Source organism: Motacilla alba, chromosome 9, assembly GCF_015832195.1.
Source record: "Motacilla alba alba isolate MOTALB_02 chromosome 9, Motacilla_alba_V1.0_pri, whole genome shotgun sequence".
In the NCBI taxonomy this organism is placed as follows: Eukaryota; Metazoa; Chordata; class Aves; order Passeriformes; family Motacillidae; genus Motacilla; species Motacilla alba.
This window is the reverse complement of record NC_052024.1, coordinates 2,756,562-2,779,388: the sequence shown is the minus strand read 5'-3', so window position 1 is coordinate 2,779,388 and position 22,827 is coordinate 2,756,562. Positions and strand designations below refer to the sequence as shown.

Here is a 22,827-nt window from a genome sequence, read left to right as displayed (position 1 = left end):
CCCACTATAAAGAGAACCTCTGCAGAGAGTGGGATGCAGAAAGGTTTCAAACTAATTAATGTATTTTGTAAAACTATGACTGCATGTGTCAGGGGCTTGAGCCAGCACTTGAGCTCCAGTTGTAGAGCTTGTGGACAGTATTTGGTTTCCCTGAACATGCTCACCTGTGGCATACCTGACTCAGACATGAGCTCCACCAAGCTTTGGGACTGCTCCTGCCTCTGTTTTATTTGGGGTGGGCAATGAGCTATTTTATACAAATAGCAATCTCATTAATACTGACTCTGCAAGATTAAAACTGCTCCCTCTTCTGAGGTGCTGGTTGTAGTGACAGCTTGCAGTGCTCTGCTTCACATAGATAGGTGCATTCAAATCTCATCTTTGTCTACTTTGTACTGAAGAGTGGTGTTTCCAGTTCTGGAGTGTGGGGAGAGAAAAGAAATTGTTGTATTCATGGTAAATTCTCAGCAGAAGAGTGAAAGCTCCTCCTTCAAGAGGTCCATTTCAGAGGAAATGCAGGTGAGGTCCTCATGAGAGCTGTCCTTTGAGAACATTCCACAGAAAAGCTAATCTGCTCTGGTCTGGATATTCATGTGGTCAGTTTTAGTAGGCTTTCAGTAGGCTTTCATCTGCAGTGAGATCTCAACTAAAATGCTCTTGCAAGTGCTTATATACCAGCAATATTTGGAACTTCACAGTTGCTCCACTGTGTCTCATTTACTCAGGTTTACTGGGATGATGCCTTGGAGTGGCCACCTAGAACAGAGGCTAGACAGGATTAAGAGAATAAAGTGGGTGTTTATTAAAGGCCTTCAAACAGGTTCATCTTGGGCAGTCAGAAGCCTCCCAGAGGCTACACCCAAGATAGACAATGAGCACCAGTTTTTCAGACAATTATAAGTTTGATCCATTTACATATCAGGGGTTAATCCTCCAATTACAGCTTCAGGTAGTGAAGTCATTTACCCCCAGTTTGCTCCCTCCCAATTCACTTTTGTTTGTTCTTTTGATGCCTGAGGCTGTAGGGTGTCCTTGAACTTAAGGGCTAGAGGGATTGCTTTGTCTGACCAAAATGTGAAGACAGTTAACAGTTTCAGACAGTTTTAGACTTATACACTTGAAAAATATAACAGCTAAAATCCTAAGGCATCAGGAATATAATAATAACCAAGATTTCTCCCTCCTGCCCACAGTGTCTGTAACAATCTATCACAACTCTGTACTTCTTCCTTTCCCCCTGTGCCACTGAAGTATGGTGCAGTGTGCTGCAACATCTGTGGAGGATTCTGTGCATGCAGGAGTATATTGATGCCCCTGTAAAACACAAGATTGGGTCACTTCTGAAACATTTGGTAATAATTCTGATGAAGGGAGAAGCACACTGGTTTGTTAATGGCACAGGAATCTCCTTAACTTAAAATGGCTCTTTGGGAGTCTTCATTAGCTGTAAAATCAGGGAGTGGGCTGGCATGGGAGTTCATTAGTGTTCTGCTTATTTATACTGGTGCAGATTTTGGCCTCTTTTGCACCACATATTGACAAACCCAGCATTTTGAAGAGTTTCCCCCACTTCCCCCACAAATTACTAATGTATTAGTGGGAGCTTTGTGTTTTTAGAAAACTGTTGTCCTGTCCAGCAACACAAGAATTTCAAGATGCACAGCACAAGCCACTCAGATCAATGCAGTTATTTCCATGCCTACAATTTAGCACACTGACAGAGCTGAAATAATGAAAATATTTCTGGATTTTGTTTTTGTGGTGAGGACAAAGAAAGCACCAAAGTATGATTTTTCTGCTAAACTGAAATATGCTCATCCCAGAAAGTAGTTGTGCTTTGCATGCATGGGTTGAATGTGAGGTTTTCTATTGCAATTACATAAGGAAAACATATCTTAGCCTGACTGAGCATAGGTGCATAGCTTTATCAGCAATTAGTTCCACTGGTAGGTTATCTGAACAGCTGTCAGAGGTATTGATCAGGACAAAACCTGGTTTGGAATAGTGACATCTGAAACAATTGGTTTTAAAACAGTCAGAAATATAGCTATTGATTGACTCAAGAGGATTCTTCTGGTCTGTACATGTACAATTTTCCTTTAACTCAGCAGGATACTGTGGTGTGAACTTTGGGAATAATCTTTCAATAAAAGTTTTGGGGGGAAAAATGATGCTGGGGTGATCAAACATTTTTCAGAAAAGTTATGAAGGAGTATAGGAAGCCAGGGTTCTTTTCCTGATTATTTCTCAGCCATCCAAATTTGAGATTGAAAGCATTGCCTAGATTTAATGATGAAGGTGTAAGAAGGGCCAGAACCAGTCTGGAAAGACTATATGCACATCATGTTCCTGGAAACAGGAACTTTATTGGGACTGGGAGATGTCTAAGTCACATTTACAAACTGAGGCATGCAGAAATTGCAAGTGGTTTGTGATGCTGAGCAGCTGATTGAGAAATTAGGACTGGGATTTGTTCTAGATCCAGGCAAACTGTCCTATACTGGTGGGAGGGATCTTTTCCTGGATGTGTTTTCTTCAGGGCTCTCATCAGCCTGCACGTGCAGGTTCAGTACAAACCACATGCCATCCCATGGCATTATACTGAACTTGCACATCTGGTAGTGAAATGGTGAACTTAGTATTTTTCAGGGTAGTTAAAGAACAACTGTGTCTCCCTTTTCCCCTTTGTCAGCCAGTTATTGCAAAAGCACATAAAGTACTGTAAAGACTCAAGTTCCAGACAATCAATTAATGTACTCAGAGTCATGCATGGTCTGATGTGAATGACACAGTTGCATCTCCATCTGCTGTGCTTGGTGGCAGTTTGAATGATAAAAACCAGTGAAATGCTGATGTTGCTTATGCTGCTGTGAATTGAAGGGAGGCACTTTCTAAATCGATCCCTCCTGTCTAGATAGATAAAGTGAGCTTGAAACATGAATTGAAATTTAGCATTTCCTTTTAAAAATATCTGTCTAAAGACAATTCTGTTTCTTTACTTTTCCTTCCCTGCCTTGGAATAATGCTCAGTGTTGCTGGCCCTGTCTGACTACATCAGGAGGAGGTTGTGCACCATGGACCACACTGGGGCTTGGGCTTCTGGGTTTCCTGCAAGTGCTGTAAGGTGATGGAGCTGAGCCTGCTTCAGATCAGGAAGGGTTAAAATCTCTTCCAGCCCTCATGTCATATATTCTGTGTGTAAAGAAACATGGTGCTGTTCTTGAATTGCCAGACCTTGCCCTCTGTATTCTAGGCTGTTTCTAATTTAAACCCTATTAATTTTTGTTCTTTATGATCATATCAAAGGCCTCTGAAAATGTCAGCCCAGGCTGATATTGCTGTGTCCTCAGTACATGCACAGAGTGGAACAGCTTACAGCTTTCCATGAACTTGTCTGTTCCTTTTGCATCGCTGTCTCTCTTTTGGGGAAGTGAAAAGTGAGATGTGACAATGTAAAGTGGCTCTTCCCAACATCACACAAACCGCCTGTGACAGAGCTAAGAAAACTGACCCAGAGCATCCTAATCCCAGGCCAGGGCTCCTAGCCCATCTTCCCTTGTTAAATACAGGTAGGGAAAAGCCAGATCCCCGATCATCAATCACCAGCTTTCCTTCACCTCTGCGCTCTGCCAGCAGCCCCTGCCAGGATGCTCAAGGCCTGCCAGCATCTGCCCAGCGCCGCGGGGCTGCTCCTGTTTGGATGGGGGCTGCTCCTGTTTGGATGGGGGCTGCTCCTGTTTGGTCGGGGGCTGCTCCTGTTGGGGGCTGCTCCTGTTTATTGGTGGGCTGCTCCTGTTTTTTGGGGGCTGCTCCTGTTTGGGGGCTGCTCCTGTCTTTTGGGGCTGCTCCTGTCTTTTGGTGGGCTGCTCCTGTTTTTTGGCAGGCTGCTCCTGGTTTTTTGGGGCTGCTCCTGTTTTTTGGGGGGCTGTTCCTGTTTGGGGGCCGCTCCGGGCGGCCCCGAGCCTGGGGGCTGCCCAAAGCTCGGACCTGCCATCTGCTAGCCTGGCAGAACAGGCAGGACGGCCCAAGTACCCCCTCACCTCCAGCAAGAGAAAAACGCCGTCACTTTATCATAAACAGCTCTTCAGCTGAAGCAGCTCGGGATTTGAGCATGGAAATGTGGCATGGAAATGCCTTTCATTACATTCGTGTGCCTGAGCATTCCCACGAAAAACTGCCTTTGATCGGCAGGCGGCTTGGAAAGGCTGCGCACCCCCGCGGGTTGTGCTGCCCGCGGCCGGCCCCGCTGCGCAGTCTCGCCGGGCAGGGCCGGGCCCAGCGCCGCCATCGCCGGGGCCGCGGCGCCATCTACGGGCGGAGCCGCGTGAGGGGAGCGCGGCTGCCGGAGCCGTCTGTGTCCTCACACGCCTCACACACCGGCTCTCCGCCACCTGCCTGCGAAGCCCGTTCCAATGGCTAATCACCCTTTCTGAAAAACAAAATTCCTCCTAATGTCCAGTCTGAACCTCCAGCACAGTTTAAGGCGATGTTCTCTCATGCTGCCCCTTGTTCCCTGAGGGCCGGCCCCCACCCGGCTACAACCTCATAGAGAGCCATAAGGTCCCCCCTGAGCTTCCTTTTCTCCAGCCTGAACACCTTCAGCTGCTCTCACAGGACTTGTGCTTGCTCCAGCCCCTTCCCCAGCTCCATTCCCCTCTCTGGACTGGTTCCAGCACCCCAATGTCCTTCCTGAATTGAGGGGCCCGGGATGGGACACGGCACACGAGGTGTGGCCTCATCACGGCCCTGGTCCTGCTGCCCACACCATTGCTGATACAGGCCAGGTGCCTTTGGTCTTCTTGGCCACCTGGGCACACCTGGGCTCATGTTCAGCCACTATTGACCAGCACCCCCAGGGCCTTTTCCTCTGGGCCGCTTTCCAGCCACTCTGTCCCCAGCCTGTTGTGCTGCAGGGGCTAAAGCAGAACTTGGCACTTCACCTTATTGAACCTCATACAGTTGGTCTCAGTTGATGGATCTAACCTGTCCAGATCCCTCTGCAGAGCCTTCCTGCCCTCCAGCTGATCAACAGTCCCAATCAGCTTGGTGCCGTTCATGAGCTCAGGAAGGGTACAGGACTCAGGTACAGGACTTTCTGCTGACTTCCAAACCTGGGAGGTGGCTGTGGCCTGCTGGCTGGGAGCATCCAGGGGCACAGCTGATAGTGGGCAGGAGATGATGCTGCTGCTTGGGGTAAGCTCACCTCAGCCCCCATGCACCTGGCTCCAGAAAGCTCAGGGGACTTATCAGGGGTCACTCTTTTTGACTTTACCTGTCATACTTTGCAAACTGCATGGCTAATCTTGGTACATAAAGTACATGGAGGATTGGGTAGAATCAGTATTGCTTCCACCATAGCCAGTCAGGTTAAGCTCAGCATTGTTGGTCTGAAATTTCCCAACCTGCACCTTAAAAATCATCACATGGCTCTTAAACTTGAAATTGTTAATGCAGATACACTGGAGGTTTTATGTGTTCTGTAAGTCCTGAAGCCTTTTAGAGATGCATCAAAAGCTGTGAAACCCAGTGAGATGCTCTGTGGCACCTGGGAGGCTCCAAACCAGCTGGGTCTGTGCCAGCCAGCTGGGACCAGCTCTGGTTTGTGGTTAGGGACTGCTCACAGCATACGGGGTGGGAGGGACACTCAGCTCCACTGAAATTCAGGGAACATTGAGCTCACTGCAATGCAGTGCAGTAGAACTGCAACGGGAGAGAGGGACATATACAGGTGCTTTTAGGAATACAACGCAAGTTAATTATGGCAGTGGCATTTTGCAGTCACAAAGAGGAGAGGGAATGCAGGAGCAGAGGCAAAGCCCATTCTCTAAGCTGTTGGAAGCTCAGGAAGGTATGGAGCTGCTAAGCCTTGCACAGCAAATCTAGTTCCCTAACTTGTTCTGGTGCAGAGAATTTTAGTACAAGTTAAGTATACATGATGTGCTAGTAAATGCATCATATGGAACTGCTGACTGACAAAACAGGCACAGTCAACATAGCGTGCTGTGGAGGAAAGCATACTCTGACATTAGCTGATGGGTTGAAATAGCAGTTTTGTTTTCATTCCTTCCCCAGTTTGGAGACTAAAAACCCACCACCCCTCAGCAGGAAAAACAAAATGTGCACAAAGCAGGGATACTGTTTTATAAAATGTACTGTGGTCCTTTGGACTAGAAGTTTAATTTCCTGCAAACATGCAAGATTGTCTGCCTTTAGGAGGCAGACCTAGCTGTGGTCATTTAGTGTCTTTGTCAAAGCAAACTTATTGATTGTACCCAACTGCTCTGAAGCAATTCATAAACAGGAAATACCAATACAGCAACCAGTAGCATTTTGCCCAGAGCAACGTCTGTGCTCCAAGCAGCTTAGTCTAACACTAAACAGTACAAATCTGTTGATAACACAATGTCAAATGGTAAATCTGGATCAATGTTGCATATATGCAAGATTAAGCACTTCTGAGTCAAAGCCTTCAACTCCATTAGAAGGAAATAGGTCTTAATTCTAATCTTGGTATAGTGGTGTTAGTGTGGAGTTACTTTGCCGATTTCACAGACCTTACATCACGCTCATTAAATGGTAACTGAGATGCCCAAGGTATGTCAGCCTGATCTGTCTGCACTCCAGCTAAATGAGAAGTGTTGAATAAAGGCTAATAAACATGTCAAGACAAAAAAAAAATACACTAAATATGACTTTTATTGCTATGGTTATTTTGCTATAAATTAATGAGAATGAGAACATACAGTAAAAGCTGCAGTAAAGACAGGGAGTGCACAAGAACATAAAGGTTCTGGAGGGGAAACTTGTTGCATGCTACCCTCCATGACTTACACAGTCTTAGGCTGAGGAGGAAAAGCACAAACACATCTGAGGAACATGGGTTATGAATTTTCTCCTCCACTCCACTTGCGTAGCTGGTTCCATCACCTACTGAATCTTCACTGAAGAACAAAGTAAGCCAGGGTTGGATGACATGCAGGGTAGCTCCATCTGAACACTGTTCAGAATGTGCTTCAGCACCGGGGGAGGTGTGTCTGCTGGAAGTCAGTGCAGTTGTTCTGTACAGAAACTCTGCCCACCCCCTCCTCCCTAGTCCCTAGTCCATAAACCTTTACCCACTCACTGGAAGAGACTGGCTCTCCCTCAAATTCATGCAAAAGGAGTCAACAGCTATGTTTTCACATGTTATTAAGAATAACTTTGGTTGACCTCTTTATTGAGGTCAGGCTTTTCAGAGAGCTGAGCATTCCCACCCCGCTCTCAGGAAGCCTGGCTCTGTCCAGCTGTCCATAACTGCGAGCCCAAAAGTAAAAATCCCAGGTGAACATCTGGACTCGAATCTCCTCAATTCTGAATAGACTGGCACAGCTGTACAACAGATTTATCCTTCTCTGACAGTGTACACTGCACAAAAACAGTGCCACTCTGGTACCTGTGAACCTTCCATAGCTTTAGGGGGCTTAAGTATTGGGCCCAAAGCAGGAATGTGTACTGTTGAGTACTATGCAAATATAACTGGAATTATAGTCATGAATAGCACCGTTCAGAAACAAACCATCATTTCAATCTGCTTGGAAAATTATCTTGCCACCCCTGCTGCCTTTTCCCACCACTATGGTATCAGTAGTCTGCAGAACCTGGCATGGCTGTCCCTCCAAGCCCCAGATCCCATCTCCTTCAGCTCACAGCAGCACCCACACCACCTGCAGATACATGAAGCACAGAGAAAGACTGCTGAGTCACAACTGTGCATCCAGCCAGACATTCCTGTACATCTGCCCAAAGCTCTGCTCTGTTCTGAGCAAAAGGAGACACGAGCATGTCTTCAGGAAGCAAGCCTGAGCTTCAACAACCAGGGTCTTCAGGTGGCAATCCCCATGCTGCTGCTTTGTGCACCAGGATGTTGCCACTTCTGTCTCTGCAGTGAGATCAGAAAGGCTACAAGCACCTGCAGGGAGATAACTGTGCTCTTGATTTCAGGCTCTAGCACAAGTTTGTATACTGGCTTTCTAGGTTCTAAATGCCTCTGCTTCTGAGATAGATAATAGTTCATTATTTTTGTACAAAAGCAGCCTATTGTTTCCAAGCTGAAACTACAATCTTTGGCTTCAATTTGTAGCGTGTTTTTCCATTGAGAAGTGTAAGGTTATTTTCTTAATGGAGAATTACTTCAATTTGAACTTTTAAAAAGATAATTTCTTTTGAATTTCAATCCAGGAATGTTTTGCAATCAACAATCTTTATTTTATATACTTCACTTGAAGAAACTAGGGACCTAGACAGAGTTATCTCCTGAAAACACAAAAGACATGTTCCCCTGCTGTGACTAACCACTCTTCTGAAAACAAAAAGCCCAAACCAAAACAAAAACTCAGCTGATTCACTTTTTGTTATCCTTTTCCAATCATTAGGAAATTAAAAAAAAAATCATATGATGTCCAGTGGTCTTATTCTCCCCTACTCCTTACAAGTTAAGAATCACAGAGGAAAAAGAGGAGATGGAGGTATTCTGCAGAACTCACTATTGCAAAGCACAAACCAGACAGCAGGATAGACCTGTAATCAAATTCACTTCTTAAAGGGCTTTTTAAAAGGGCAGACATGTTTGTCCACTTACATTCCATCCCTTTCTGACCTCAAGGTGTCTAAGAGAGCTTCAGTAGTGTACTGCAATTTCTTTTGGTTTGGACTAGCAATAGGAAACTTTCACTTTAGTACTCTTTTGCACTTCCAGAATGTCCTTTCAGTACATCTGACTGGCAGAACACGTGCAGCTTGTGTTAACCTGTGAAAGAACATGCTTGCACACTGATGCACAACTCAGATCCAGCCTCCTGAAAGCAGTTTACCTTCCCTGGATTAGGCCACTCTTAGTAAAGCAGCCACAATGACATCTGTCTGTTTACTTCCAGTGATTCCACTTGGTTGAGTTAGTCCTAAGGCTCATGAAAGCCTACTGCTTCCCCTGGCTGCTACCCAAACTCTTTTGGGTAGGACCTCTATTGCTTAAATAAGTAGGACAGAGCCAAGAGAATTTTAGGATGAAGTGAATAAGATTGGGACTTCAGCTAAATTTAAATGGGTGCAAGTTCTCATCTATTTTCATCTTTCCTGACATGAAACCCTGTGAACCATGAGGAAATTAACTTTCTTCTAAATGGAAGCATAAGTAAGACTTAACATTAAAACAGTATATGAATACAGGAAGCTAAAAGTGGAAGTATAAAACTAAGTCCTCTTACTATAAGAACTCAACTTGGGCACCCTGCCTCATTTACCTGAACAAGAAAGCCCATGCATCTTTTCAGAGCTTTCTTTCTCTGCCAAGCACAGCTCAGCATGGATTAGAACAGGCCATGTAACACACAAAACAGCTGCACTCCAGGGGACAGCACACTGTAGAGAAACCACACATACAAGCAAAGCCAGACAGGTTCCTTGGAGTGTTTTCCTCAACAAGTCACGGAGGGAAGAGGAGACCTGCTGAATGTGAGGGGGAAATGTACATACAACAAACCCAGACTCAGCTGTGCTCAAAATTAGTTGCAAATAAGGAACCTGGTTCAGCAAACCTTGGTGGCTAAGAGGCAGGCATCTTATCCTAGCCCTGGCAAGGCAGCTGATATCAAAGTGCCTGTGTGCAAGGTCTACTTGAGTTGCTTGTCTCTCCCCTCCTGTTCCTGCCTGCAGAGGGGCTGGCAGGCCCAACAGAGCAAGGGCTTTGCCTCCTGCAGCCTCTGCAGAGCCATGGCAGTAAGGAGCAGAGACAATGGCTGGCTCCTAACAATGCAGCTGCTGCAGTGTCTGAGACTGCTGTTCTGCAGACATCTACAAAGCTAAAGATCCAGGACTTCCATCTGACCACAGAAGAGTCATCCAGGACAAAGAGGGAGCTAGAACAACAAACACTGCTCTTCCTTGCCACTGGTCATTCACATTTCTGAGAGAATAAAAGAATTGAGGAGTGCTGCTGCTTCTTGTGGTATGCTCATACATTCTCAGAGACAAGTTCACCTGGATGGTGTGAGAGGAAGGTACAGGGCTGCACCTAAGAAAACACACTACCATCTGCAGGCAAGTCTGAAAACAAAAAAAACTCCTCAAGCATGGCAGACTGTCTAATGCCAAGGAATCTCTGCTGAGCTCTATGTTTTTCCAGGGAATGTTTAAAAGCCAGTAGTATATGTACACTAATGCAGGACTCCTGTTAACCTCTTATTTGAACTAGATCTTAGACCCCTCCCCCAAAAAAACCACTTTTTTCTGATGGTGTTTATAATAACAGTCTGTTCATAAAGCAGGTGACTGCTACCACGTGACACTGGTGCTCATATTGATCCTTATAATTCTGAACATCAGACCAGAATTCAAGAGCAGCACATGCCATTTCCAACCACTTAACTAAATGGTGCCTTTAAACTCTCATTAAGACAGTTAAGAATCAGTTATTAAGATGTCACTACTGAAAAATAACTATTGCATTTTTCAAAGTTTAACAGTAAACAACATTGCCAATAGATTATTGCACACAATAAAGGGGTTTGGAACTACAGAGATAAGGAAAGGGTAATTTAGAAGACCCAAAAGAGTGATCCCAGAGCCATTCCAGTTGCTGCTCCAGCCAGCATGCCCAGTGCAAGGTCTCCATCGCTGTCACGGTAACGCTCTCGGATGATGACGTGGTTTGCAGGAGGCTGCCCATAAGGTCCTAGGAAGTAAGAGGTTGTTGTGAGGAGGGGAAAAGAAATGTGCATCTTAATACCATACACTGCAATTTCAAAACAGGCCGTTCTTTCACCTTCTTTCTTCAAATGATTACTAATATTTTGTCAGGTGCACAGGTAGAATACATTTCTGCTTTGGATTCAGCCTCCACATTAATTAAATCCAAGGGCAATCCTAGCAACACTTCTAGCCCTGTAACAGCTTAATATTTGCGAGGAAAACTCATCACAAATGTAAAAGTGAACACTGTTCTGCAAAGAACTTACTTGTATTCACTTTGTGGATTTAGTGTAAGAAATTAGTGTAAAAATTGATTCAGCCTTGAAGTTAAGGCAAATAGTTTCATTCTTCCCCCTTACCCACTCCCCCTGAAAAAATCTTTGGCAGGTCTCAAGCCAGTCATTTGTCTGAAACTGTGCATCAGTTATTTACATTTACCGCCTACTGCAATTCAGCCTTCACATCCTGGATTGATCTGTGGGGTGGTGACAGCCGCTACATTTCTGTTCAGATGAAGATTGGCCAGTAGTAAGAAATTAACCTTGGACTCAAGATGCCACCGACTAACCCCTGCTCTGTAACAGACTTGTAACAGTTTCCCCTGTCATGTTTTCTGATTCAGCTCCTAGCTGCAAAGCAAACACAACAGTACTGGTTTCCCTTCCAGACATTTCAGGGAGATTAATTATCCTTGAAAATCCCACAATGGTGTTTTGTAACAGATTCTTAAGTAATCCAACTAAATATAACTAGGAAAGGCTTTCATTGACTCTCAACAGTGCATGACTCTCCCCCCTGAGAAGGACTATGTCACTGCAGAGAATGAGCAATGGAGCTGAAGGTACAGGAGTTAAGTGAGATGCTGTGGTGAATCCGAACTCTAAGGTTTAGTTGCAGTGACTCTGGTGAAGGAAAACATTGAGCCTTGGTTACTATGCCCAACCAGTAACCAGTATCTTAACACACTTGCACACTGTTCAGGGGAGTTTGCTGCTGCATTGTTATCATATGGGTTTGGCCTGCTGGAAGTATTTAACAACAGTTCTTGGGTTTTTAAAAGCTACTGCTTTTCAGAACCAAGAGCACATTCCTCTGTGTTTGAATATATATCATCTGTATCTTAGGACTTCAGTAACTTACATGAAGAAACCTTTAAAAACTTTAAAGGCTGACGCACCTCCCTTATAACAAAAAATGGAAAAGGCAAGTGAAATAACCTGAAAAATGTCAAATGGAAAACAAAATACCCCTCAAAACTGAAATAAAATATTCTCAGTAGAGATTCTTATTTGCAGAGTCAGATCATAAACAATTAGTTTTCTTATTTTTATTACCATACAACTCTAAAGCACCAGTTCTGTAGGACTGGGGCTCTGTGCAAAACTAATCCTAAATTAAGAGGACTATGATTAAAAGCACACCCTACAATTTTACTCTTTGCTTCGTGTTTTTGAGATTTAAAGCTATACAAACCTGAACAGAGCAACAGGAGATTTCATGTGGCTGAAATGCTGCAATTACAGCAATTCCAGCACATGGTAAGGAACCAGCTACAACCTTGTTCTGGGAGTGGATTTACCTTTGAAACTTGTGTTTAAATAATTAAACTAGGTTTAAGAGCAGCAGATGAATGAAAAGCTCCATTAATGCCCAAGATGAAGGACCTAATCACAAAATCACATTTTCTCCTGGGTCTTGTATCTTTCCTTAGAAAACATGCTGTAGTTAGAGTTCTTTATGCTTCAAAGGGAGCAATGTAACTACGCTGAGATCACATTGGGAAGGTTAAATCCCTTAATGGCAATTTCACTGCAGTCCCTTTGTTGTGAAAGGGTGAGTGGACTGGCTTCCAGTTCCAGGTCAGGTTTCTTTCTCTGCGTGCAGGAGTGGTGGCTGGTAAAGGATTAATAGAGCTAAAGCCAGAAGGATTGACTCAAATAGCTTCTGTGGGAAGGTGGAGGATGTGGCTGATTACCTTGGTATGGATACTGATAGGGCAGAGCATAAGCTTGTCCATTGGAGGCATAGAAGATCTGAGGGCCCACCGGGGGGTAGGCACCATTGTACTGATCATAGCCATAGCCATAAACCTGGGGAAATTAAAAAGGGCTGTTACACAAGTACACTCTGCTATGGATCCTAGCAAGCACACTGTTCAATTTGCCTTCATTTCTTTCACTAAAGTATCCACGATGTGCTGCTACAGACAATGTACTCCCTGGAATGGATTCAGAACAGCTGCTTGAAAAAGAAGGCGCTCCTAAGCAGCATTTGCTCTCTTCCTTTCCTCGACTGGCAACGGCAGAGGCAGGGCCTGGATCATCAGGCAGAGGCACAGCAACCCTGCCAGCTTCTCCTCTCTGCCCTCATGCCAACAACAGCTCTCTGGGGAGCTCAGAAGTGCCAGGAAGGCAGCAGCCAATCCCAAAATACTCCAGCCAGCCCTCCAAGAGGGTATGCTACAAGCAAATGTCAGATTAGAGACAAATGCTCTAGAGCTGTATGCTTTAGAAGAATTTTTTTTCTCCAAAAGAGGAGGCTGCACAGAGAAAGCTTCCACCACAACTCATTCTTAACAAGAGTGAGAGGCTGGAGCAGATAGTGCAACAAGCAATAGTGCTCCAAACTATCCCTCACATATTACTGCACGTCGCTAAGCACATCCAGAAGTCCCCAATATATCCTGGTTTGGTCCCAAAGCTGCTCCTTCACTGCAAAAGAACTGTGTATCCAGGAACTAGAGTTACTGTGTTGCTGTGACATCTTGGTACAACAAAACCCTTAGGTGTTAAAAGTGGCAGCTCCAGTCACTACACCCTGTTTCTAAAACTCCTGATCTTACACCTTTCCAGTGCTTGCACAACATCAAAGTGTAGTTACATCTCCTTATGTTAGAAGCTGCACAACCAATATATTTGAAGATCAGCCAAATAAATTCTGCCCTGTCTCTCAGAAGCTGTATTTTTCAAGTTCACTGAGCAGCCACCTCTTCATACACCTCCCAACCAAAAGTGCCTCATCCCTTTCAAAGGAATCCAGCTCAAATAAGAGCACCAATAGGCTGATAGTGCCTTACCCTCTGCTGCTGTAAAAGCTTTAAAGCTGGGTGTAAGAGTACAATGCAGCACTTTGTGAGTGCTTGAAGGAGGCTGCTCCTGCTGCCTCACTCATGTTGATGCTTCCTGACTGCAACTCTTACCTCAGGTGATGGTGTGGCATAAGCTGTGTAGGGAGGAGGGGCTGAGGAAATGGCTGTCTCATCATACATCACATCAGATCCCACGTAGCCCTAAACACCAAGGATAGAGAGCAGTTATCACCTGTTCCTACTGACAGACAGTTAGAGCAGTCTAAGTATTAAAACTTAATGACCCCAAAGAGAAAGTAACCTTTAGCCACACTGCGTTTTAAGAAAGCAGTGAGTACCTTGTAAAGGCTGCAGAAAAAAAGTACCTGGAGACTAGACCTGGGAGAATACAAATTCCTGATCAGCCACAGAAAGGAGCCATCAAATTCTTCCCTCTGTGTGTGCCACAGACAGGGAAATGTGTACATGCAAGCACCGTGGCTCCTTCCACCATTCCAGAGCCTCAGATTTAGAAATTACCCTCCTGTTCATTTTCTGTCTTCAGGTAAAGAAATCTTCACAACTAAGCTGGCTGCTTCCTGGCACCCTAGAGTGTTATCACCAAGTTCTGCAGAAGCAGGAAAAGGAAACAAATGCAGTAGCCAAAAGTGGTACCACTTTAGTAGTCAAGAGGTGGTAACACTTGAGTCCATTTAGAATAAGTTCTCAAAGACAATTAAGATTTCTTACACTATCTTTGTATTCTTTCCCCTAATATCCAAAATCTACAGTGATGCTCTTAATCCTTTTTCCAAGGCAAAAGCCAGCTCCCTTTCTTTAATTGACAAGAGAACATTTTAATAAATCAACAGCAAATGTATTATCTCTTGGACCGATGAAATCATGGCATTTGAGGACATAATATGGTTACATCCCAAGTCAAACTCATGGTGAAGATTCTAAGGATTGCTTGAAACACTGTTAAAATACTGTATGAAGTGGTATTTCCATCACCTGAGAAATCTGCTCACATCTCAGCAGTAAATGTGTTCTGCCCTGCCACAGGGATCTCTGTACAAGCGATGCACAAGCCTGCAAACACCTGTAAATGATACAGTTCTCAAAGCTAAGGTGATCACCCTGCTATTCCAGTGAAGTTAGGAGGCACTGCTGCATGCTTGGAGTTTTTGAAAAGTGTGTCACACACCTACAGACTCAAACCCACTTCCCCAGTTAGTCCAAGTCCTCGTTAGACACCTTTAATAGCTTTGGAAGATGTTAATTTATGTATCTACTTGAGTAGAGGGCTACCTGCTCTACTTTGAGTAGCCTTGGGGTCTGCCTTGGCTGACCAAGGTCAGAGCTGCCACATTCTGAGCCATCTATCAAGGCTGGCAGCAGTGTCAGAGGCATGAAAACAGCAGTTCCCATTTCCTGAAACCAGGGGCCACCATCTCACACACAGGTGAGATAAATCCTCTAAAACTAGAGCAGACAGACCACGAGTGTTGTGTCCTCTGCATGAGGACAAATCTCTCACTACTCATTTAAGGCCACAGGCAGTGCAGCATGGCTGCAGTCAGAGGTACTCGTGTCTGGGGTAGTTTTGCCATGACAAGTACAAATCTAAGTATCTGACAGATGCCCCAGTACAGTGGCAATGTTAATGTGACCCATCAGAAACTGAGATAAGCTTCTACAAAACACATCATTTTCCCTGGAACAGAAACACCTTGGGTTGGTTCAGCCTAGTCATCCAAGGAAAGCTAGTGCTGCAGAGTACTCTGGAAGGCAGTTTAAAGGAAAAACAAATTGCAGAAAATGCAGAGGTAATACACTCCTCCTCAGCATGCCTGCACTCCCCTCCAGGTATCTCACTCTTCCCCATGTTTCTGCCAAGAAGCATCCCACAGTGGGATGGATCTACATTAACAAACAGCTGCTGTGTAGTAAGCTTCCTTTAGCACTGCACCCACCTGGGAGGCAACAAACACTAGGAGTGAAAAGTTCATTTTTGCTGGTTGCAGAAGATTTGCTTGTTGGCCACAGCCTCAGTGCCCACAGACCAGCTTTCCAAACATTCAGTTCCACCCAGAGAAATCATTCCTTAAAATAATTATTTTCCACACAGCATGTATTTGCCTGGACTTGGCTGCTAGGATGTGTTTGCAATCCAAAGAATCATTCTTCTCCCAACCCAAACGCTTTACTATCATGCTCATGACCCTGTTTTTCTGTAGCAGAGAAGGATGGAACATGATTTCAGAACTCATCTGCTGGACCACACAGAACACTGATGTGCTGCTTCTCTATCACTATAAAGTCTAGGTAGGACACTCACGGTGTTTGTTCTGGCATCCTGGAGAGCAATTTTCCATGCCCTGCAAAAAAACCCCATTGGTTAGTGGAACACTGATAAAAATTAATGCCACCTTTTTCTTTCAGGTCAATGAAACAAACAAGGTTAGCAACTAGAGGTACTGCAGGAGCAGAGTTTTAGGTACTGCATGTGTCAAAGCCTAATGAGACACTCAAATGAGTGCACCAAAGTGTTACACCAAGACTAAGAAATAATTACTTTCTTTACAGAGCTGAGAAAGAACAAGGAGGAACAAGAGGAGGAATGGCTGCAGTTTTGGAGGTCCTTGCTGCAAGCACAAGAGGTAGGAAATATGCAGTCATGCTTAGGATGAGGTAATGGGAAGGGATGCACCCCAGCAGAACAGCTCATCTACAGAGGGGCCTTGCTGTTACTGCTGTTCCCAGGAGGCAGGAACACCTCACCCAGCTCCTGCCCTGCCACAGGGCTGGGAGCATACTCCATGGAACACACTTCTTGGCAAACAGTGGTCACAGAAGTTATCTAATTCTACACTGCCCAGCTCAGCTGAGAATTCACAATAGTAGAATATTCCCCCTATTGCTACTGGGATGTCCTTGGGCTGATGCCACATCATGTGCTCTTGAAGAATGGCAAAAAATTTTTAAAAATCTGTTGAACAAGTCTTGCATTAATCATATTAATCAGATTCTTCTACTCCTCCTCACCCTTCAGTGTTTTCAGTGACTTAACTTGCAGTTACTTTGCATGAGCTAGACAACTTCTAGGAGATATATTGGGTTTTTTGTCACTGATAACCTGCTGGAAAACTTTATTAAAACATTTCTCTGAAAGTTAGAAGGGAAGAAAATAACTAGGGAGGGAGATAAAGAGGGATAAAAGAGGGAGAAGCAGCAAAACTATTATTCTCTGGCTGTCTTACAGGCAGTCATCTGCACTCTCTGCACAGAGGTTGACTGTCTTCCCATCACGGCAAACAATCTGCAGTAAACAGTCTCTCTGCTTCCCCTCTGGAGGCTGGAAATCTGAGTGAGAAAAACAGACATGAGTTATGAAGTATAAACAGCATTACATGAGCACATGTACAAGAAGGGAGTCAGTTTAAGCAAGTCTGGACAAAATAAACCAGGAGCAATTGTAGCTGCCTTCCACATCATCAGAACGAACCCCAGAAGGAAATAACATGTTCTTACTCTCCAGAGTGTCCTGAAAGTAAGCAAATCTGAACACCTTTCCTACAAAATGCAAGTGTCTCACAGCAGAACTAATCCATACTTAGGAATGGTACTCTCCACCACAGCAGAACTAATCCATACTTAGGAATGGTACTCTCCACCACTTGTGTCCTTCCCTTGTGTCAGCACCAAGTGGAGCACTAACAAATGCCAGAAGTGAACTTAGGAAAAACATCTGTTGAGGTTTCCCATTTCTAGCCGTGCCTCTCTGTCCAGCCAGCACTGTGGTTACACCAGGAACACTCAGTATCAGACACACAGTCCTGCTGGAAACATCCCATCCTCCTGCATGCATGGCACACTGTCCTTACTGAGTTTTAACAGGGAGTATCAAACCCTAACCTAACCTATCACATGGTGATACCACATCCTGGGTATCTCTAAAGCAATTTAGGAGTTGGTGGGGTTGAGTTTTTTTGAAAGGTGGGAGATTCAAGACCAGTGAAGTTGCACACACTTTGGACACGTTTACATCTGCAGTAGTGCTGTACGTGGTATGCTGGGCAGGCACTGAAGTTGTAAAGAATCTCTGGATACACAAATCCTGAAGGTTTCATTATTACCTCGACATTCGTTCCCCACTCTGAGGTTGATGCAGTGGACTCGCATGTGGATTTTATCTTCTAGATCATGGCGACTTTGATCATCGTAGAATATTAAGCGGCCATCAGACCACAGATCAAACCAGTTCTTCTTCCAACGCCGTAAAATAGTACCTTAAAAATCAGACAGTCTCTTTTGAGGGCACATATCGGGAAATATTTCTGTCCTGAAGTTAGTACAAAATAAACCAAGAAATCCTTCACAGTTGCCCCAAACAACATTCCAAAGTGCCAAGTAAAATCCTGTATTACAACATCCCCACTTGGGAACATCAGAGAATTGGGTGCCATATTTCATCTAGAATTCAAAGCAAAACTGGTCTTATTTTAAGTGCATGACCTGATGCTTGAGTTCTAACTTGCTGCAGGAACAAGCAGAGGGCATGATTAATTGAAAGACACTAAGTTAAGGTATCAGGTAAAGTTTCCAAGTCCCCATTTATACAGCACTAATTACAGAGCAGCATCTGAGGATGAATGCCAGTCAGATATCTCAGATGTGTTTATATCCTGTTTCCCACTGGAGCACCCAAAGGTCACATGGGAATGCTGTCATGACATGTCATTATGTGACGTGTCCTTAAAGTAAAAAACCCAAAAAAAACAACCCACAGAACTACTTGTTTTAAGAAAACCTGGGAATTACTCCAACATCAGCTGCTCTGATGTTTTCTGAAGAAATCCAAGTGAACAGGGAGAGAAGGAAGAGAAAGACCCGTGACTTACTTTGCCGGAGCAGCCATCCGCTTTTCACAAATGCCATTGTTGCTTAATCTATTGGACAGAAGAGGAAGGGGAAGGGGGGAGAAAAGCAGTTTTCAGTATTTCACAATAATACATTCGAGAGAGGCATCTCAGTACATCAATTAGAGGTGCGTGTACCCAGTTCACGTCGCAGACACAGCAGATCCCAGCTGAAGATACTCAGTAAGCACAACTGGTGGTGTAGGACATAACAAATGTGCAACTGCTGTGATCCACCGTGACTGTCAGAGACCACCTTGATGTTTAACTGGCAAACAAAACCCTGCAGCTGCTGCTCTTAGAAAATGGGGAAGAGACAGACTGCAATGACTGCTTCCTGACTCACCAGCAGTTCCTTTAAAGTCCTTCTCTCTGCATACGTGTACATCCTGTATTGAGCAGTCTCAAGTTACCAAGCACTTCTACCTGCCTCCTTTTTTTTTTTTTCTGTACTTCCTCTTCTATATTTTTTGTTCACTGGCTCAAAGTCCAGTCAAAACAAAAGCTGAAACACTTTAAACAGGAAGGAGAAAGCTGTTTTTAAGACTTGTATTTCTTTCAAATCATCACTAGCTCACTCTAAGAATTAAAGTAAGAAAAGATGAGCCCATAAAGTAAGATTCTCAGTTCTCCTCAGCTTTTAAATGAAGCTTGAAATAGCATGGCAAGGACTCCGTGTTAAATTCAAGCTATCACACGTGACATTAAGTACTCGGCCACTGCAATCTGGTTTACGACCATGCTGAAAAAAGACATCAAACATGGGATATATTGGAAAATGAGGTTTTATTTTATAGCCTAATGGTGTTCTGATTATTGTTTTAAAAGAGATTATAAAAACTCAACCATCTGGATGCAATTGAACTAGAAAAGGAAGAACAGAAGCATTTTAAGCCTCCCCTGAGAAGGCTGCTTTTTAGAAATTATTTGTGGGGCCTGTAAGAGAGACAGATATGAGAGACAAAATGAGAGACAGAAACAATACTGAAACCTAACAAATAACATTCTACTTGTAGTAGCATAAAGTGGGGGGCCATGAGGGGGTGAAAGGTGGCACAGTAGATTTGATAGACAGAGGAACTCTTCCCATACAAACCTCAGCAGAATGTGTTTAAAGCTAAGGAGAAGGGAGAAAAAGAAGTGTTTTGTAATCTTCTAGTAAAATATGAAGTTACTAAGCATCCATCTGTTTCCTGATGTAATGGATATTACTTGTAGCTGTGTCCTCTTCAGACTACTGGGCAAATACTGTAGCACACAAGATTATAACCATCAGGATTTCATATTTAAGGAATGCCACATCCTGCTTGGAAATAGCTTGGATATGATGGTGAGAACCACCTGCAGGTAAAGTCTGAACCCCAGGATAAACCTCTTATTCTTGATTTTTGTACCAGCTTGCTGGGAAAAGAAAGATTCTGCTGAGAGCCCACTTCGGAAAGGGAGTGTCAGACTCCTGTCCTGCTCTGGGGTCTGAGCATGCTCTTGTCACCCCTATACAGAGAGAGAGCTCCAGAAATAGAGGCAAATTCTTCCAAAGTAACCAAGCAGTACAAAGGACCTGAGGCTCATTCTGCCACAACCCCAACACAGGCTTCTCTCCCCTTGATTCTCCTTTACAAGGCAACAGTCAACTTGCTCTCCATTTTCACAGCAATGAGTGTCTCTAATGGTGTTTCCATGTCTTCCAGTTTGCCCAATAAGGTGAAATCACTATTTCTGGAGGCTGTTTCCTGGTCTACAAGCCAAAAATGAATTTGCATGAACTTCAGTTCTGCTGCAAGTGTTAGACTAGGCCATGGAATGTTGTTGTTACCTTTAAACCAACTCTGTTACACAATAGCATAATTAGATTTAACTTAGACACAAAAAGGGAAGAACCAAATAAGAAAACCTCTCTCTTGACAAATTAAGTTTTGCCTGTGATTACAGAACAGCTCACAAAGTCTCACATTCAGAATGTCTCAGAGCTGTCTAAAGCTACAACAGCAAATGGGGCTTCAGCAGCTGTACAGCACCTTGCATGTAACCTCAGAGGCAGCAAATACCCTTTCCCAATTCAGAGTTTAAGTGCCCAAAACGTCAGCTCTGGAGAGAGAGCAAGAAATCACACAGAAAAATCTGTCAGCACTTAAAGTAGGAGGTACAAAAACAGTAAGATATTCTTCCTTGTCCTTTTTAAGCACAAGGGCTCATTTGAAGTCCTATACAGTATTCACAGTCCACCCACATGGTGTTTAAAAGTGTATTTGCAGAGCTAGAAGATAGCCTAGCAAGACCAGCTGCATCTGAATAGTATTGGCTTATTAAACTAGCCCAGTGCCACCAACATGAAAAATGGGGCTTAAACAAAGATAAATTAATTTATAACAAATATGAATAAAAGTGTTTTGGTGGCTAAAATCTAAGAGTAGTAGCACTCTACAGTGAACTCGAGTTAGAAGTAGATGCAGCAAAGGAGTGGGACAATTCCTTTCTGCTACCTGGAACAGCAGTTTTCTGCATGGAATATAACGTGGAATATCCAACAGTCTGTTCAAGTCCCCTTCTTGATAAAACACACTTTAAAATAAAACAAGTGTTTCTCCCTGCAGCTTGTAATCACTGGAGCAATTTTGAGTACTGCAGTTGAGCTAGCAGTGGGCCCGATCCTGCAATCCGTGTAGATCGAGAGGGCTCAGACACCAGCGGCATCTCTGGAGCTGAGCCGGCGGTGAGCAGCAGTGCCCGCAGACTCCCCAGGTTACTTTAGTCCCCGTGCTTGGGTAGAGTACAGAAGTACAGTGTTCAAACGTAACCCTGTCCGGCCCCCCCCGCTCCCAACAGCGCAAGTTTTCTATTTCTGGAGCCGCCTGGCTCCGGCCCAGTTGCGCAGGCCCTTTTCCCGGGAGCTGTCTGTGCTCTCCGAGCCAGCTCCCGGCGCTCGCGGGGCCGCGGCTCCGTCTCAGCCCTGCCCGGGCGGTGCTCGCTCCCACCAGGACAGCCCCACGGCAGTCCCAGCCCGCCGGGGTACGGCGGCGGCTCCGCTCTGTCCCCGCCGGCTCCGCCGAGCGGCGGCCTGGGCTGGCCTGCCCCGAGAGCCGCGTCTCGCCCTCCCCGCCGCCGACAGCCGGGTCCCGGCGCTGCTCCGGCCGGGTTTGCGCCCCGCTGACCTTGGCGGGGCTGGCGGCGGTCAAGCCGCCCCGTGGAGCCGAGCCGCCTTGGCCCCTTCCCCGCCGGCCCTGCCCCAGCCTAGCCGCCGGCCATACCTGCCTCTGCCCGCGCCCGCCGCCGGCCCCGCTCCGCCCGCGGGCAGCGCCAGCCCCGTCCTGACGTCAGCCGCGCCGCCCGGCCCGCCGCCCGCACGGAGCCGCCGCCGCGGCCGCAGGGCGCTCGGTGCGCTGGGAAAGCGTGCGCCGGGACAGCAACCCCGCTCTGTTAATGCCTTCCCCCGGCGCCACACGAGCTTTCCCGGCCCTTTAAATCCATCGCCTCCTGCCCGCGCCGGCGGCTGGCACAGTGGCAGCCTCACGGCGCTAAGTGTGTCTTTTCACAGGCTTTTTCTTTTCTTCCACAGTTTCTGATCTCACGCTACGGAACCGCAACAGAGAGTGGCAGGTGCTTTGTTCGGGCAGCCCCGCAAGTCCCGGAGGCCAGGAGAGGCCGGCTGCTCTGTGACCTGTTACATCAGGCAGCCAGCAGCCGCGCCCGGGCCGGGCTTGCGCGGCAGCTCTGCGCTCTGCTGGGGACCAGTGCTGCCCGCACGCCGGCACCTATGGGCAATGCACCGTACCAGCGGCTAATTAGCTCCATCATTCAAATTGAGTTTCCATTTCCAACGCATAATCTATGAGATGGTTACTCTGGAAAATGAAAACAACCTCTTATGGAGATGTAATATTTCCCCTGATTGATGGGATTTCCTATTAGAACTTTTCCCAGGCTCATTCTAGCAGTCTAGGAGGGAATACCACTATTATAACAACTGTAAGTAAAAAGAAAAAAAAATCATTAATTTGTTTGCTTCAATCAATCTCTTTAAGCCTAGATAATACAGAAATAATATTCATCATAGATACAATTTCACTCAATCTGTCAACAAGCTCCTCAAATTCCTCCTACCCATCTCTTATC

General features: G+C 45.3%; 1 protein-coding gene across 3 annotated transcripts; it reads right to left on the bottom strand.

Moving 5' to 3' along the window:
- Positions 1–6,678: 6,678 nt before the first annotated feature.
- Positions 6,679–22,366, bottom strand: PLEKHB2 (pleckstrin homology domain containing B2). 3 transcript variants are annotated; one of them, XM_038146000.1, is made up of 8 exons: positions 21,963–22,366; positions 18,697–18,744; positions 17,932–18,084; positions 17,056–17,158; positions 16,134–16,173; positions 13,925–14,014; positions 12,701–12,815; positions 6,679–10,708 (listed from the first exon to the last, which is right to left on the bottom strand). In XM_038146000.1, the coding sequence occupies exons 2-8, from the start codon at positions 18,731–18,733 to the stop codon at positions 10,572–10,574; spliced, it is 675 nt and encodes a 224-aa protein (XP_038001928.1). In that variant the 5' UTR covers positions 18,734–18,744; positions 21,963–22,366; the 3' UTR covers positions 6,679–10,571. The 3 variants fall into 3 exon arrangements, with proteins under 3 accessions (XP_038001928.1, XP_038001930.1, XP_038001929.1); XM_038146002.1 differs by lacking the exon at positions 21,963–22,366 and adding an exon at positions 21,867–21,948; XM_038146001.1 differs by lacking the exon at positions 21,963–22,366 and adding an exon at positions 18,853–19,024.
- Positions 22,367–22,827: the final 461 nt, after the last annotated feature.